The following is a 14,267-nucleotide window of genomic DNA, read 5'->3' as shown; positions in this document are numbered from 1 at the left end:
CAACTGAGGCCTGGCCAGTGGGGCAAGGGGCTCTGGGACATTCCGACAGTGACATCCAGTAGGCAGGCCTGGGCTGGGATGTGGGAGGCCCAGACCACCCCTCAGGACCCCTGGACCCGTGGACTCCAGACTAATGCTGCTTCGGGGTGGGATGGGGGTGCCAGGCCAGCAGGGTCATGGTGCCTGCTTTCAGGAGGGCAACGTCCACCTGCTGAGGCCAACCGCTCACCCCGCCTCATCAGGAGTGCCTGGCTTTGTCCTTGGGCACCCCCTGAGCTTTGCACATAGGGCGGGGACACCTGGATTTCTCTGGCCCCCTGAGTGGGGCCAACTTGGAGGAATTTCCCAAAGCCTATTAGAGCAGTGGCTGCCTCCTGCCTGCCTCCTCAGGCTGGGCAGGGCTGAGGGCGGAGGGAGAGAGGGAGGGAGGGGAGAGAGGAGGAAGGGAAAAAAAGTTGGCAGGCCGACAGGAGAGCTGTGCCTGCATCCATCTCTGAGAGGAGGCCCGTGCGGTGTGGGGCGGGCCAGGAGCAAGGAGAGGCCTTCCTCCCTTTGTGCTCCCCCCTTCCCCCCCCCACCTCGGGGCCCTATAAATAGGCCCAGCCCAGGCTGTGGCTCAGCTCTCGGAGGGAGGCAAACACCAGGCAGCGGTCTCAAGCCAAGCCCCCTGCCAGCATGGCCAGCGAGTTCAAGAAGAAAATCTTCTGGAGGGCGGTGGTGGCCGAGTTCCTGGCCATGATCCTCTTCATCTTCATCAGCATTGGCACTGCCCTGGGCTTCCAGTACCCGGTGAAGAACAACCAGACGGCAGGTGCGGTCCAGGATAACGTGAAGGTGTCACTGGCCTTTGGGCTGAGCATCGCCACACTGGCCCAGAGCGTGGGCCACATCAGCGGCGCCCACCTCAACCCAGCGGTCACACTGGGGCTCCTGCTCAGCTGCCAGATCAGTGTCTTCCGGGCGATCATGTACATCATTGCCCAGTGTGTGGGGGCCATCGTCGCCACTGCCATCCTTTCGGGCATCACCTCCTCCCTGCCCAGCAACTCGCTTGGCCTCAATGCGGTGAGTGGGGTGACCTTGGGCGGTGGGGCCTCTAGAACGGTGTTGAGATGTTACTGGTCTCATCCTCCACCCACTGTGCAGACAGGGACACTGAGGAACAGACAGGACAAGAGGTTGCTGGAGGTCATGCAGAGCTGGGACTGGAGCTCAGCTATGCCTGCAGTCCAGAACCTGTTTTCTGCCAGGCACTGTGGGAAGCTGAGACCCAGAGCATAATGGTCTTGCCAATGTCCCCTGCGGGCCTCTATTGTGGGAAATAAGCCCTGGAGGCAGCTTGCAGTTGGGCCAGCAGTTCCTCACCCCTCAGCTGTGATTTCTTGGCCCCCTCAGCCCTGCCCATGCAGCAGCACCTTCCCCCTGCAGCCCGGACCCTGGGGGACCTCTGCCCACTGTCCCCAGCCCCCTTGCTCCACATGCCCGGTGTACCTGCAGCCAATCTGGGACTGAGTGAGCCGGATGCTCCTGGGGGACCACTCAGGTCTCCAGGCAGCCCCACATTCATACAGGTCCCCAAACAAACTGCCTTCAAGGGAAAAAGTTCCTCTTGCTCTTCTGCTCCCGGGAATGGGACAAAGATGGGGGTGAAAACACTTTCTGGACACTCTGCAGGTGGTTTTCCTGGATTACAGCAGTGGAGGGCGCCAGGCAGGGACATCTCACCGCCTGTCTGGGCTCCACTCTCCGTGGCTAACTGAGAGGTGTGGCGCGTGTGTTTGTGTGTGTGAGCAGCTGTGTGCATGTGGATGCCGGCATGGGTCTCCGAGCCTGTGGAAGCTGGGCACTCCTGTGTGTGTCTATTTCTGGAAGTGTGTCTGTGAGCTTGTTAGTGCTGCCGTGCAAGCATGTGTGGGGTGAGCGTGTACCTGTGTGTGCCCACTGCTCCTGGCTTGAATGGGGCCCCGCGTGGGGGCACTCATGATAAGCAGATGTGGGCGACTGGGTGGCAGCGGCGGAAGAGAATTCCTCCTGGGCTGCTTAGCACAGCTAATTGGCTGTCGGCAGGGTTGCCTGCTGTCGCAGACCTGGGCTTTTCCAGACCCTCAGCCAAGTGCAAACTCAGACCTGGCTTGGGCCACAGCAGGGGGAAATTTGGCCTAAGAGGCTGAGTGAGGCCTGGAGGGTGTCTCAGAGCACCCAGGGGGTGTGGTGGTGCCGGTGGGTGGCGTTTTCAGAGAAAGGAAGAGAGGCAAAGAATAGAGGATCAGACCAGGTCTACCCTGGGAGGGCCTGGGCAGGGGGGACAGGTGTGGGGACACTAAGGGAGCCAGCCAACTGCCCAACAGAGACAGCAGTGGGTGATTAGAGAAGCGATGTCCTCTTGCTTCTCAGCCAAAGTTCAGCTTCTGGGGCTACAGCTTGTAAGGTCTGGTGCAGAGGGCAGCTGGCACGACCTTGCCATGAAGGGATTAGCACCTCTTATGTCACAGTGACACCTCACCCAGCTCAAGATTGAAGATTAGCCCTGAGGGCTGGAGTTTAGACTTTAGTCAGGAATGATGTGGTCATGGTGGGTACAAGGGACAGAGCTCCGACAGGCCGGGTCCCTCCAGGCCTCAGTCTCTCTGGTGGCGGCAGAACCAGTGGCCTCAGGGATTGCCCACCACAGGGCCAGGATCCTTCTAGGGGAGGGGCTGGCTCTGCCCAGGGCTTCTGGCCCCCTCTTGACCCTCCCTCTCAAGGGACAGGCAGGACAGGCATCCGCTGGTGGACTTGCCCTCCAACATGGGCACCCCAGGCAGATGTGGAGGGTGGGCACCTCTGTGCTATCTTGATCTGGCCACATTCTGTTTCAGTGTTCCTTCCCCTCTCTGGCCTCCATTTTTCAGTCACCCCAGTACCCAAGCTGGGTGAGTTGCAGTCAGGGGAGGAAAAGGGGCGGCCTGGTGGGGGCCCAGCCCTGGCTGGGGAAGCAGGCAAGCTGAGTTCAAGTCAGTTCTGCTGCGAACTTGTTGAAGGTCCTTGGAGCTGCGAAGCCTGAGGCTCCAAGAGGGGACCTAGATCCCGTGGTATCTCTCGGCCACACCCGGACTGCCAGCAAGTACACTCTGTGGACTTGAGTTTATCATTCGTCCCAGGAGGATCTGGCTAAGAGGAGCCCAGGAGGGACCATGCTGAACATAAGGGCACTGAGTGCTGCGGTGGGGGCCCAGGGAGTGCCCTGTCCACACCACGGAAGTTTGGGGTCCTAGAAGCACAAGTCCTGGGCTGAAGAACAGAGAAAAACCCTCGCCCCCAAGGGCTCCCGGCAGACACTGGACCTGGGATCTGAAGGGACCTGGGTGGTGGCCTTAATGCCACACGAGGGACAGAAATCAGTGTACGCAGCAGGTGACACACTCTTTCCTCCCGGCTCTGGGGGAGGCTCCCGTGTGCAGCCCCTTGAGTCCTGGGCCCCACCCTGGTCCAAACCTGGGTGGGGCCAGTCGTTGGCATGGAGATTTCCAAGAAAAATAGGGAAAGAAGTGGCAGGAAGTGGTTGGGGTGAGTCAGGGGGTGTCCCCCGGGAACATGGTGGGGACAACTTTCTCCTCACTGAGTCAGGGCTTGGGATATGCCCCGGAGGGACCATGGGCCTCTGTCTTGCCTGCAGGATCCTGGCTGGTTCTAAGAGCCAAACTCTAATTTTATTCCTAGAGTGAGAGATTCAGAGGCAGGAGTTGGTGCGGGTCTGCCCACGCCCTAGCTCAGCTGCTAATACCCTGTGTGACTTCATGCAAGGAACCTCTTGTGTAGCCTTAGGTCCCATCTGTGGAATGGGGACATAGCAAGGTGTGGCTGGGCTCCTGGAAGTGGAAGATGCTCGTGAACCTGGGAATCCTGACCATTCGCTGGCTGGTTTCACTCTTCCCCTCTCTGGCTCGCTCAACTACGTTGCCTGTAAATATGGCTGTCACTGCTGCAGGCTGAATGCGGGGCTGAATCGGCTGGTTTCCTGCCCTGGGAAGCCCATGGTTCCGTGTGTGATAAGCCTCATGCACAGCTGTCCATGATAAGGGATAGGAGGCAGGTGTGATAAGGGGCGTCAGGGAAGCCAGGGAACTCCTGATTGTGAGCTGTGATGAGGGCCAGGAAGGCTTCGTTGAGAAGGTGCCACAAGAGCCTGAGTATGGAGACCCCAGGGAGGGAACGGGCTTCCAGGCAGATGAGGGTGTGGCCTGGGAGTTGTGGGGTGCGGCTGACTGGCGGTCGTGGTGGGAGGTTGGGGTTCTGGAGAGTGGCGAGGGCTCAGGCCAGTGCCTGCCTGCATCCTAGAAGGGACTGGGTGCCAGGCTGTTTCAGACCCTGTGATGTCAGCCCCTTAGAGGGCTCAGGCAGAGTGCACACCCCCCTTATGTGGGGGTCTCTTCTCAGCCCCGTTGATTCTGGGCCTGACCCTGGGGACTGCTGCTACCTGCTTCATCCGGGGCCTGACTTTAGCCCCAGTCTTTCCACTTCCTCAGTTTCCCGGACCTTGGTTTCCCCAACCACAGTGCAGAAGCGCCCCTGCTCGTTCCCTAACTCCTGCTTCCTGGTGAGGCCAGTTCCTCCAGGGTTGAGGGCTCTCCACCTCCCCCCGGAGCTGGGGGTGGGCTGGGGAAAGGGAAGGCAGAGTTTTCCAACAGCTTTGCCCAGGAAGGGGGCTGGGTGCTGGGTGGTGGTGCCACAGATGGGACATATAATTACTGTTTCCAGCCAGAACCAGATGAGGGGGAGGGCTCAGAGAGAGGCAGGAGCTTTGCGGTGAAGACTTCCCTTACCACGGAAAATTCTGAGGCTGTTTCCCCCATTAGAGGCCTCAGAGCGGCCCTGCCAGCCCCACATTGCCCACCCTAGCACCTGGCCCTCCCCAGCGTTCACCCTGGGAGCCTTCTTCATCTGAAGGAGCAATGCTCTGGGAAGGGACATGGCCCACTGGGGTCCCTCAGTCTGAGGGGACTCGCCTCGACCCCTCACCCCAGGTCACAGCCTCCCCTCACATGTTGAGCCGTTCGCTCACTGCAGGCCAGTCCCATGCAGTCTCCCCCAACCCGAGCACAGGACTCCCAGTGCTCCCCTCTTTCCCTAGAGCCCCGCGCAGCAGGTGTTCCATTAACCTTACCCCAGGCAGGTCAAACAAGCCCCCTGCCCCTCCTTGGGGACTGTCTTGGGCAAGCTTTCCTGGGGTACAGGGAGCCTTCTTGCCGGGAGAGCCTCCGTAGGGGCCGCAGTCTCTGCCCTCTGGAAGCACCCGTGAGTCTGACGTCTCCTGAATGGATGTAGGCTGAGCCCGCACACCTGCAGGTGAGGACAGGAAAGTGTCATGGTCCCCTCAGCCAGGGCCTCTCCCCAGGGTCCCCAGGGGCTCTTTCCCCATAGTGGTGCCCAGGGGGACAGGTGAAGGGCTGTCTTCATTCAACCAGGGAGCCACAGTCCAGGGGGCGAGCACATCCTGAGGCTGAAAACCTCAAACCAAACCAAAGAAAAGGCTGGAAAATGTGCATTCCCTTTAACACTTCTTTCAGTGCTGAAACGCCACTGTCAGGACACCCGGAGAGGCAGGTGTCTGCTCGGTGTAAAAAGGAACTTTTTTTTTTTAATTGGAGAGGGGCTGCCTCGGAGTCAATAAGCTGCCTATTATCAAGGGTGTGCAAGTAGGATCTGTCCGGCAGCCGGCTGCTCTGGGGCACCTGGCAGTTACAGGTGGGCGGGAGGTCCTGTAACAGGCTCTGTGCCGTGCTGAGACCAGCGGTTCAGATGGCCGTGTGGGAATCCTGCACTTAGGGTCCTGGCAGGGCGGTTAATGTGGATCTTGGGGGCAGGAGTCCCAGGTTAGGCAGGGAGGAATCTGGAGATGGTCTGGGACTAGAATCTGGGCTGAGGCCTCTATTTCACTGATAGGGAAACCAGGGCCCAAAGAGGTGTGGAGACGTGCTGAGGCTCTCCAGCAGATTGTGGCGGGGCAGGACCACTCCCCTAGCCTCCTGCCTCCGAGCTCTTGATTGTCTCTGCTGCTCCAAAGTGTTTGCACTCTTGCTGCACCAGCACGTGTACACACACGCACACACACACACACTCACACACTCTCACACATACAGTGGTACACAGCACACAGACACACACACATGAAGCACGTTTTCAAAGCTGGGTGGTCCCTCTCAGGCTCTGGGACCCTAGGAGGGTGGCGTGGGGGCTTCTCAATGGACCCTTTTCATTCCCCTGGGAGGAGGGCGGGGCTGCCCTGGAGTAAGGAAAAGAAGGAGGGAGGGAAGGAGGAAGCCATTGCTTTGTGTGTTGTTTCTTGTCAGGGAGATGGAAAGGCTTCTGGGAGCAAATAAAGGGCCCTTTGAGACCTGCTTCTCTCTTACTCACGGGGGCCACCTTCCCTTCTCCTCCCTGCTCCCCAGCTAGTAGTGGTGGCTGTGTGTGGGAGTGCAACACACAGGGACAGGGTGACACACTCAGAAATGCCATAAGACACACAACACAGACATCGAGGGCCATGCAGAGACCCCCACTCCCAACATACACAGAGCGTACCTCCGTAAGAGACGGCACCCTGTGTGACAGGGGTCCTCAGAGAGAGCTGAGATACATCTGGCCAATACATGACTAGTTTGTCTGAATGCCCCATAGGGGCTGAAAAAGAGGGGATATCCTCAAATTTGGAGGTGCAGGGCCTACCGATTTTCCTTAAGTCAAACTTGTTAATTGTGTGTTTCAAATCCTCCCTGTTTGTGCAACTTTTCTTTTTTGACTGCTCGTTCCATCAGCTTCTAAGAGAGGGTTGTTTAAACCCTTTCGTTCTGGTAGTAGATTGATCATTTTCTCTTTGTAATTCTGTCAACTTTTGTGTCATTTATTTTTAGGCTATGTTATTTACTGCATACAGGTTGAGAACTTAAACCTCTTGGACAGACTTTTCATTTGATTGTTGTCTAATAAACTTCTTAATGTCTAATGAAAAAGAAAAAGAAAGAGTCACACCTGGACACACATGGTCACCCAAAGATACTGCAGATACCGATCTACAGAGACACACAGAGGAACACAAAGCTGTGGATCCCCAGAGGCACGTGCACACGTGAACACTCATGGAGGGTGACACGGGGGGCTCACTGAAGTCCCCTTCCTTGGGAGGCAGTGAGTGGGTGGGGCCGGCCTCGATGTCTTCTCTCCCCTGTACTTTGAGAGTGGATCATCAGAGCTGCAGACAGCTCTCGGGCCTGCTGCTTCCCAAGGGTGGGACCCCAGGGTGCCCAGGCTAAGTTGGGGCCCTGGGCCTTGGAAGCTATGTTGGTCAACCTGCCCTTGGGCAGCAGAGAGGGGAGGGTGGTTGGAGGCCCATGGCCTGGAGAGGTCAGTCCTGTGCCACCCTGGTGCCTGGGACATGCTGGCAGCTGCACAGCATCTTCTGCCAGCTCCTCAGTCCAATCTGGCAACAGTTAGGACCCGTGGCCAGGCCTGTAGGTAGCCAGCGCCTTGGCCTGTGAGTATGATGGCACACACCCCAGAGCAGGGCTCATGGCCTTGCTGTCTCCTTCCTGGGCCTTGGGCCTCTAATCTGTCATCTCACAGAGCCTTGCACAGGCTGCCCTACAAGGCTCACAGAGACCAGTGACTGGCCTGTGGTCTCCCAGCTAGAAGCAAATGAACCAGCCCTGGGTCCAGAGAGCCTCCTTGAAGCCAGGTGGAAGTGCTAGAAAATTAGCATCATCGGCCACTTCTGTCACCACACAGTGAGGGTCCCCTCGGAGGTCTAGGCAGGGAGATGAGAAGGTCTCCACATTCTGTCCTCACTGAGCTCCCAGGCCAGAGGTCTGAAGCATCCACACAGGAGGCAGGAAGGTGACTTCCATGCAAGAGCTGCAGGCAGTTCAGTGAGGGCCTGGTGGAGTGGCAGCGGAAGTTAATTCTAGCCAGTGAGAAATCTGAGACGTGAGAAATCTGCCTGAAGCTGATGGGCCTTGAGGGTGGGCTTCAACAGGTTTGATACAAAAATGGGGTTTGTATCTTTCTGATGATTTAGATCATATATGTGGATTTTTCTATTGTTTATACTTGTGTTGAGAAAATTGATCATTAAGGTTTTTTTAGCCTTCATCAGTGAAATGTAAGACCTGCACTGGGCAAAACTACCTGGGGGTACAATTTTTTTTGTTTGTTTTCAGTAAGAAGTGACTGTAACTAGAATCAGCTCTACTTAAGCAATTGCTTCAATTTAATAGGTTGTAAACAGGAACATATGGTCTGAATTTTTATTTGCTCTTTTCTGGACATCAAGTTCCAACAGACCTTTAATTATGCCTTCCAATTTTGAATTATCAATTTTTTTTTCAGATGTAAGTAACTCAAGTGCTTTGGCAGTTGAAGGAGAGGTGGTCATAGACACTGAAGCAATCAGGGGAGGCTTCCTGCTGGTGGTGGTGGTGGTGGTGGTGTTGGTGGTAATGGGTTTGGGGAGAGAAAGTTTGCTAACCCATGTGGTTCTGGGCAGTCAAGTTCTTAAGGCTCTGGACAGCCCAGAAGGAGTATATCTTAGAGTTCCCAGGGCAGGTGGTCACTTCCTGAGGACTCAGAGTGGTGGGCATGGCACCAGGCCCCCTGCTCTCCTCATTTTTCATGAAAAGTGGTGCCTTTGCACAGAACAGGGACTGGGATGCTCAGATCTGGTTAAGAACCAGTGGAGGAGGTGAGCTTGCCTGGGCCACATCTGTGAGAAGGGTGTGATGGGGACTGGGAGTGTGAGGCAGGAGCCACTTAGAGCGATGGCTCCATTAACCAGTGTGGAAGGGCTGGTTTCAGGACTCCTGCCAGCTAGCAATTAGGCCACCCTGGAGAGCAAAGGAGAGAGGGGGAGGAGAAGCCCTGAACTTCCTGAGGATGGAGGGTAGAGGCAGGTGTGAGTGTGATGGGCATTGGTACCAGCAGCCTGGCATCCTCAGCTTTGCCTCCAAGGAGCCTATCCCGGCTCCGAGTGGCCTCACTCCCATCTCCACACTCCTGTGCAGCAGAGCCCCTCCCCTTCTGCCTGTCCCCCCATCCTGGGGATAAGATGAGAAAGAACTGGAACAAAGCCACAGCAACTATCCTGATCCCTCTTGCCTCTGCAGCCCTTTCCAAATGCCCCAAGACAGTCCCATGGCCTTAGAACCTCTGGCTGCTCTAGAGAGTGGGCAGGGAAAATTAGACCTATTTTACAGATAGAGAAACTGAGGACCAGGAAAGGAGAAAGACCATGGTCACAGTGCCAGCAAGTAGGAGAGTCAGGACCTGAACTCAGGGTTCCTGCATCCATGGCCCCACACTGGAGTGGGAAGAAAACTGGGTATTGTCCAGAGGGCTGCCTGAGCTGAGGGGCTGCAGCCCTGGGGTCGGCCAGCAAAGGCCCAGAGCTGGGGCTGCAACACATGGGAGGGGATGTGAGTCACTTTCCCTGTGACCCAGGGCCGCAGACAAAGGCGGGAAGAGAATTGTTCTTATAAGATGGCCCCAGGGTGGGGCTGAGAAAACCTCTGGATGGTGGAGGAATGCCTCCCACCTAGGATTCTGCAAAATGTCCTGCGGCCTTGGAGACACCCCCCACCCCCACCCCACCCCCGCCCAAGATGAGAATTCAAGTTCAGTCTTATTTGGACATATCAGCCCTGCCTCAGTGAAGGCAGCCTACGTGGGCACATTCAGGCATTTTCATGAGTGGGCCTTTGCCAGCGTGGCCCAGCTCCCCTATGTGGGCCCATCTGGCCTGGGACCCCCATGTCAGGGAGTGGTCAGGGGCTCCCTGGGGAGGGGTCTCCCTGGTGCTGCTGCAGGGGAGGGCTCCGGTGACTTCATGCCAGCTCCCATTCCCTTCTTTTTCCATGAGTCATGTTTCTAAAAGTGGCCCAGGAGCAAGCGGGAGCCAGACAGTGGTGGCGGGGCCTGTGCAGCCAGAGAGAGGGTGGGGGCCTGGCCAGGAGGGAGAGGGAGGGGGCAGATAGGGAGGGCAGGGCCCAGAGGAAATGGGCGAGAGACACTGGATCAGGGGAGAGACAGACAGAGGTAGGGAAGGAGATGGAAGTTGGGGGTTCAAGGGAGAGAGGGACACAGGGAGCTGGGGCTAGCTAATTGAGGAAGACCCTCCCAAGGGGATGGGGATGGAATATTCTAGACTTTTGGGATAAGAAGCAATGTCTCCAGCTAGGCCCTTCCACCCATTTGCTTCTCTTCTTCTATGACTGTCCCTCAGTTCCTGATCAGTTCCTCTCATGTCTGGGGCTCCCCCTTTGACTATGGCCTCGATACCCCCAGGGTCCCTGGTTTGGATGTAGCTGGACATGGAAGCCCCACCTCACCCCAGGCCTCTGGCCTCTCGGGAGGTACCAGGCGGGTCTGGGCAGGTACCAGGGGCTGAGCTGGTGCTTCGTTAACAAGAGTGGGGAGGGGACAAGCCGTGATGGCCACTACCAGGTGTACGTGCTTGGGCAGGGCCTAGCCAGGGGCTGATGTGACATGGGCTGTGAGTGCCCTGAGGGTCTGCGCCGTGGTGCCTGGGCCTGCGGGCCCTGGGACACAGTCCCCTCTGCCCCGCCCACTGAGCCTCGCCGCCCCTCCCCCCACAGCTGGCCCCTGGCGTGAACTCGGGGCAGGGCCTGGGCATCGAGATCATCGGCACCCTGCAGCTGGTGCTGTGCGTGCTGGCCACCACCGACCGGAGGCGCCGCGACCTCTCGGGCTCAGGGCCCCTTGCCATCGGCTTGTCTGTGGCCCTGGGACACCTGCTGGCGGTGAGTAGGGGTTCTGCCCAGGTAGGGGTGGGGAGGGCTTAGCCAGGCAGGGGCTGTTGGGGAGTCCTGGCAAGGGTAGTGAGTGGGCCTGGCAGGGGTCATTCCTTGGGGTGGGGGGACCGGCTGCCTGGGAGAAGGAGGCACAGGGACTGCCTGGCCATCTTCCTGGGTCTGATTGTCACCTTGTTTCTTCTCTCCTCTCTCTCCATGTCACCCTCTTTCTTCTCCATCTGTTTCTTGTCTCTCCCCCGCCCTCTGCCCATCCACCCTTCCCTCTCACAGATCGACTACACGGGGTGCGGTATTAACCCTGCCCGGTCCTTCGGCTCCGCGGTGATCACGCACAACTTCCAGGACCACTGGGTAAGGGATTGCGGGGCTGCCCCGTAGGGGTGGGCGGGAGGCCCGCCCCCACCCTGCCACATCCTCTCCCATCACAGAGGCTCTGGGAGATGGCCAGGGCGGAGGAAACTGGGAAACTGAGACCTGAGATGAAGGGGCTCAGGGGCTCACCCTCGGGCAGCGTAGGCCAGGCCTCCCCTCCCAGCTCAGACCTGCCCCACGTCACCCCAGCACCTCTTGGTGCCTGGGTTTCCTGAGCTGTGACGCAGGGGTGTGGTAGTGCCTGCCTTCCTCCCAGGACAAAGGGCTTTCACCACCTGTGAGCTGAGCGAGCACAGAGTAAGCGCCCAGTGGATTTAGCTGTTCGGACTGTTGATGTTTCTGTTCCAGGCCACCTTTTTATCAACCCCAGACTGTCTCTGGGGCCCTCTCACTTCTGGGGAGGGGTGGGGCGGTGGCCACCCTGGAGAAGGGGCCTGTCTGACCATCCCAGGCACGCTGAGCTGAGCCACACAGAGTCAAGGAGATGCCCACTACAACTGGCTTGGGCCAGTTGTGGGAGGCACTGCAATGGGGATGCTGGGGTTGGGCGCTGCCTTCTCTGTCCCAGGCACAGGTGGGAGAGAAGCCATGCAATGGGGTGGTGAGGCGGGGGTCCCTGGGGAAGCAGGCCCTGTCAGATGCCCTCTGAGCACGCCTGCTCTGTTCCTAGATTTTCTGGGTGGGGCCGTTTATTGGGGGAGCCCTGGCCGTGCTCATCTACGACTTCATCCTGGCCCCGCGCAGCAGTGACTTCACAGACCGCGTGAAGGTGTGGACCAGCGGCCACGTGGAGGAGTATGACCTGGATGCTGATGACATCAACTCCAGGGTGGAGATGAAGCCCAAATAGGGGGACCCCCGGCCCAGGCATCCACGTAGGGCGCGGGGGTCAGGGGCGGGCAGAGGGAGGGGAGGGGCGAAATCCATATTGTAGACACTCTGACAAGCTGGCCAAAGTCACTTCCCAAAGATCCGCAGCACCTGCGTGGTCAAGCCTTATTTGGGGCTGTTTCTATTACCTTCTTTCTCTTTCTCTGTTTCCCGGCCTCAGGGCTTCCTGGGGACCAAGAGTAACCAATCACCCACTCCCTTGAAGTCACAGAGGAGGTGAAAGAGAGGGACCCACCCTGCTAAGTTGTCCCCTCAGAGTGTGACAGGAGATGTGCCAGAAAGCTCCCCCTCACCCGAAGTTGCTCACCAACTCACCTGCTGCAGGTGCCTGGGGCTCCACTGTGATGGCTCCGTGCCTTTGGGCCTGGCCCTCTGTCTTGCAATGTGCACCTGACCCCAAGGGTGCTCCGAGGGGGAGATTCCAGCAAGTGCAGTGGTGGGGGCAGGGGGCAGACAAGCCTCATCCTTGAGACCTGACTTGCTTCCAGGCCGCCCCCTCCCCCCCCCCCCCGGGATGTGCTACACAACCTTGGGAACATCCCTATCTTGGGGCCTCAGTGATCCTGTCTGTAAAGTAGCAGGGCCAGGGAGAACCCCTCTCTAGGGTTCTGTGGGTGTAGACATGCTGCAGGTTCTCGAAGATGTAGTCTGGACCAGCGCCGCTTCATCCACTGGCCAAGTGTATCACTGTATCTGCACGTCCATGCAAACACGTGTACACAGGCATATGTGTTTCGAAGTGAAAAGCAACAGACCATCCAGCCTCTCGAAGTCTCCATCCCTGGGGGAGCAGGGCTGATCCCTGTGCAGTGTCCAGTGGACTGGACAGAGCTGGCTGTTGCAAAATGAAGGCCCTTAAGAGGGCGAGGGAGGAATGCCCGTGTTCCTTCACTGAGTTGTAGTTGGTCTTTTCCACCCATCACTGCATCACCCTGATCATTAATTGGTTCTTCACTTTCTCTTGCCCGTGCAGACACAGGTCACTATTATGCAAGTGTATGTTTATTAAAGGGCACTTGGTCATCTGAAGGTTATCAAGCCTGAGGACAGATGACCGTGGTTCGAATCAGCCCTCAGAGGGGGTTGCCCCTGATGGATCCTTGAGTGGGGGTTTCCAAGCCCCGAGCTGGTCCCAGAGTGGGAGGAGGAACAGGTCCCCCTTGTTCCCGAGCTCCTGATGGGTGCGTGTGGGGCAGCAGGGAGACCCAAGCAGGCTCCCCAGGCCGCAGCCTGCCCTCCTCACTTATTTGGAGGGGAGGTTTGGTCTTGACCTGATGAAGTAGCTATGGTGACAGCCCAAGGGCAGTTCAAAGCACAGTCTGTTTGATGGGGAGCCATCCACACAGTCCATTCAGTTCCACCAGGGCCAGAGCAGGTCTCCCCATGTTCCATAGCCACGATGGTGACAAAAACTGAGACGCACAATACACAGGTGTCTAGAAGCAGCAGGACCACCAGGAGGCCTTTCGTGGCCAGGCCCATCGGGACATCCACACACTCTCTTCCCTATCCCTAGCAAAAGACTTCTAGCCCATTTAACAGATAAAGAAACTGAAGCCTAAGGACCCACAGCTAGATAATGATTTGGCCAGGCCTAGCAGCCAGTGTCATGTCTCTGGCTACTTCCTGGACCGTGAGACCGGCCCCTCTCATTCCCAGCTTCTGCATTTCTGCCTGGGCAATGGTCAGGGCCCGGGAGGAGCGAGGGTTGTGCTGGAGGGAGAGGAGGGCAGACCCACTTCCTGTCTTGTTCCAGCTGCTGCATACCAGGACCTTGCATCTGTCTGCTCTGCGCATATGTCTCTTTGAAATTGGAATGTCATTATACATTCAGAAAATAAATAATAATATAGTCACGCAGGCTCTCGTTTTGCTTCTTTTGGCACCGGGTTCCCACAAGGTTCTCTGGGTGTGAGAGATCAGGCCCACTAGGGACCCAGCCGAGGGGGAGCCACTGCCTGCCCTCCTGCCGCCAGGGTCCCTGGTCTCAGAGGGTCAGCACAGCCCCACCGAGAGCTCCATCTGAGGGACACAGGGTCCTGCCCCTAGTGGGGCCAGTTTTGATTCTGGCATGTGACAGGGGTGGGGAGGGCAGCCCGTGAGTGCCCTCTGACCCTTCAGAGCAGGGCCCAGGGAACACCAGGATTGGCCCAGGCATCCCTGCCTCTGGCCTGCCTCTCACATTTCTCACCCAACTGCACCCAG

General features: G+C 57.9%; 1 protein-coding gene across 1 annotated transcript; it reads left to right on the top strand.

The window, feature by feature from the left end:
• The first annotated feature begins 596 nt into the window (after positions 1-596).
• AQP1 (aquaporin 1 (Colton blood group)) lies at positions 597-13,918 on the top strand. The gene is made up of 4 exons (XM_006201860.4): positions 597-1,065; positions 10,623-10,787; positions 11,070-11,150; positions 11,842-13,918. Exons 1-4 carry the CDS (start codon positions 676-678, stop codon positions 12,019-12,021), a joined length of 816 nt encoding a protein of 271 aa, XP_006201922.1. The 5' UTR covers positions 597-675; the 3' UTR covers positions 12,022-13,918.
• Positions 13,919-14,267: the final 349 nt, after the last annotated feature.

This window comes from Vicugna pacos, chromosome 7, assembly GCF_048564905.1.
Source record: "Vicugna pacos chromosome 7, VicPac4, whole genome shotgun sequence".
Taxonomy (NCBI): domain Eukaryota; kingdom Metazoa; phylum Chordata; class Mammalia; order Artiodactyla; family Camelidae; genus Vicugna; species Vicugna pacos.
The sequence above is the reverse complement of the archived record's forward strand: the minus strand, read 5'-3'. Positions and strand labels throughout refer to the sequence as shown.

What these genes read in the sequence shown, in the direction of transcription:
- AQP1 (XM_006201860.4), top strand. Translation starts at nt 676, where the DNA reads ATGGCCAGCGAGTTCAAGAAGAAAATCTTCTGGAGGGCGGTGGTGGCC. An exon ending in CCCTGGGACACCTGCTGGCG is followed by an intron (nt 10,788 to 11,069) that starts GTGAGTAGGGGT and finishes TCCCTCTCACAG; the next exon opens with ATCGACTACACGGGGTGCGG. An exon ending in ACAACTTCCAGGACCACTGG is followed by an intron (nt 11,151 to 11,841) that starts GTAAGGGATTGC and finishes CTCTGTTCCTAG; the next exon opens with ATTTTCTGGGTGGGGCCGTT.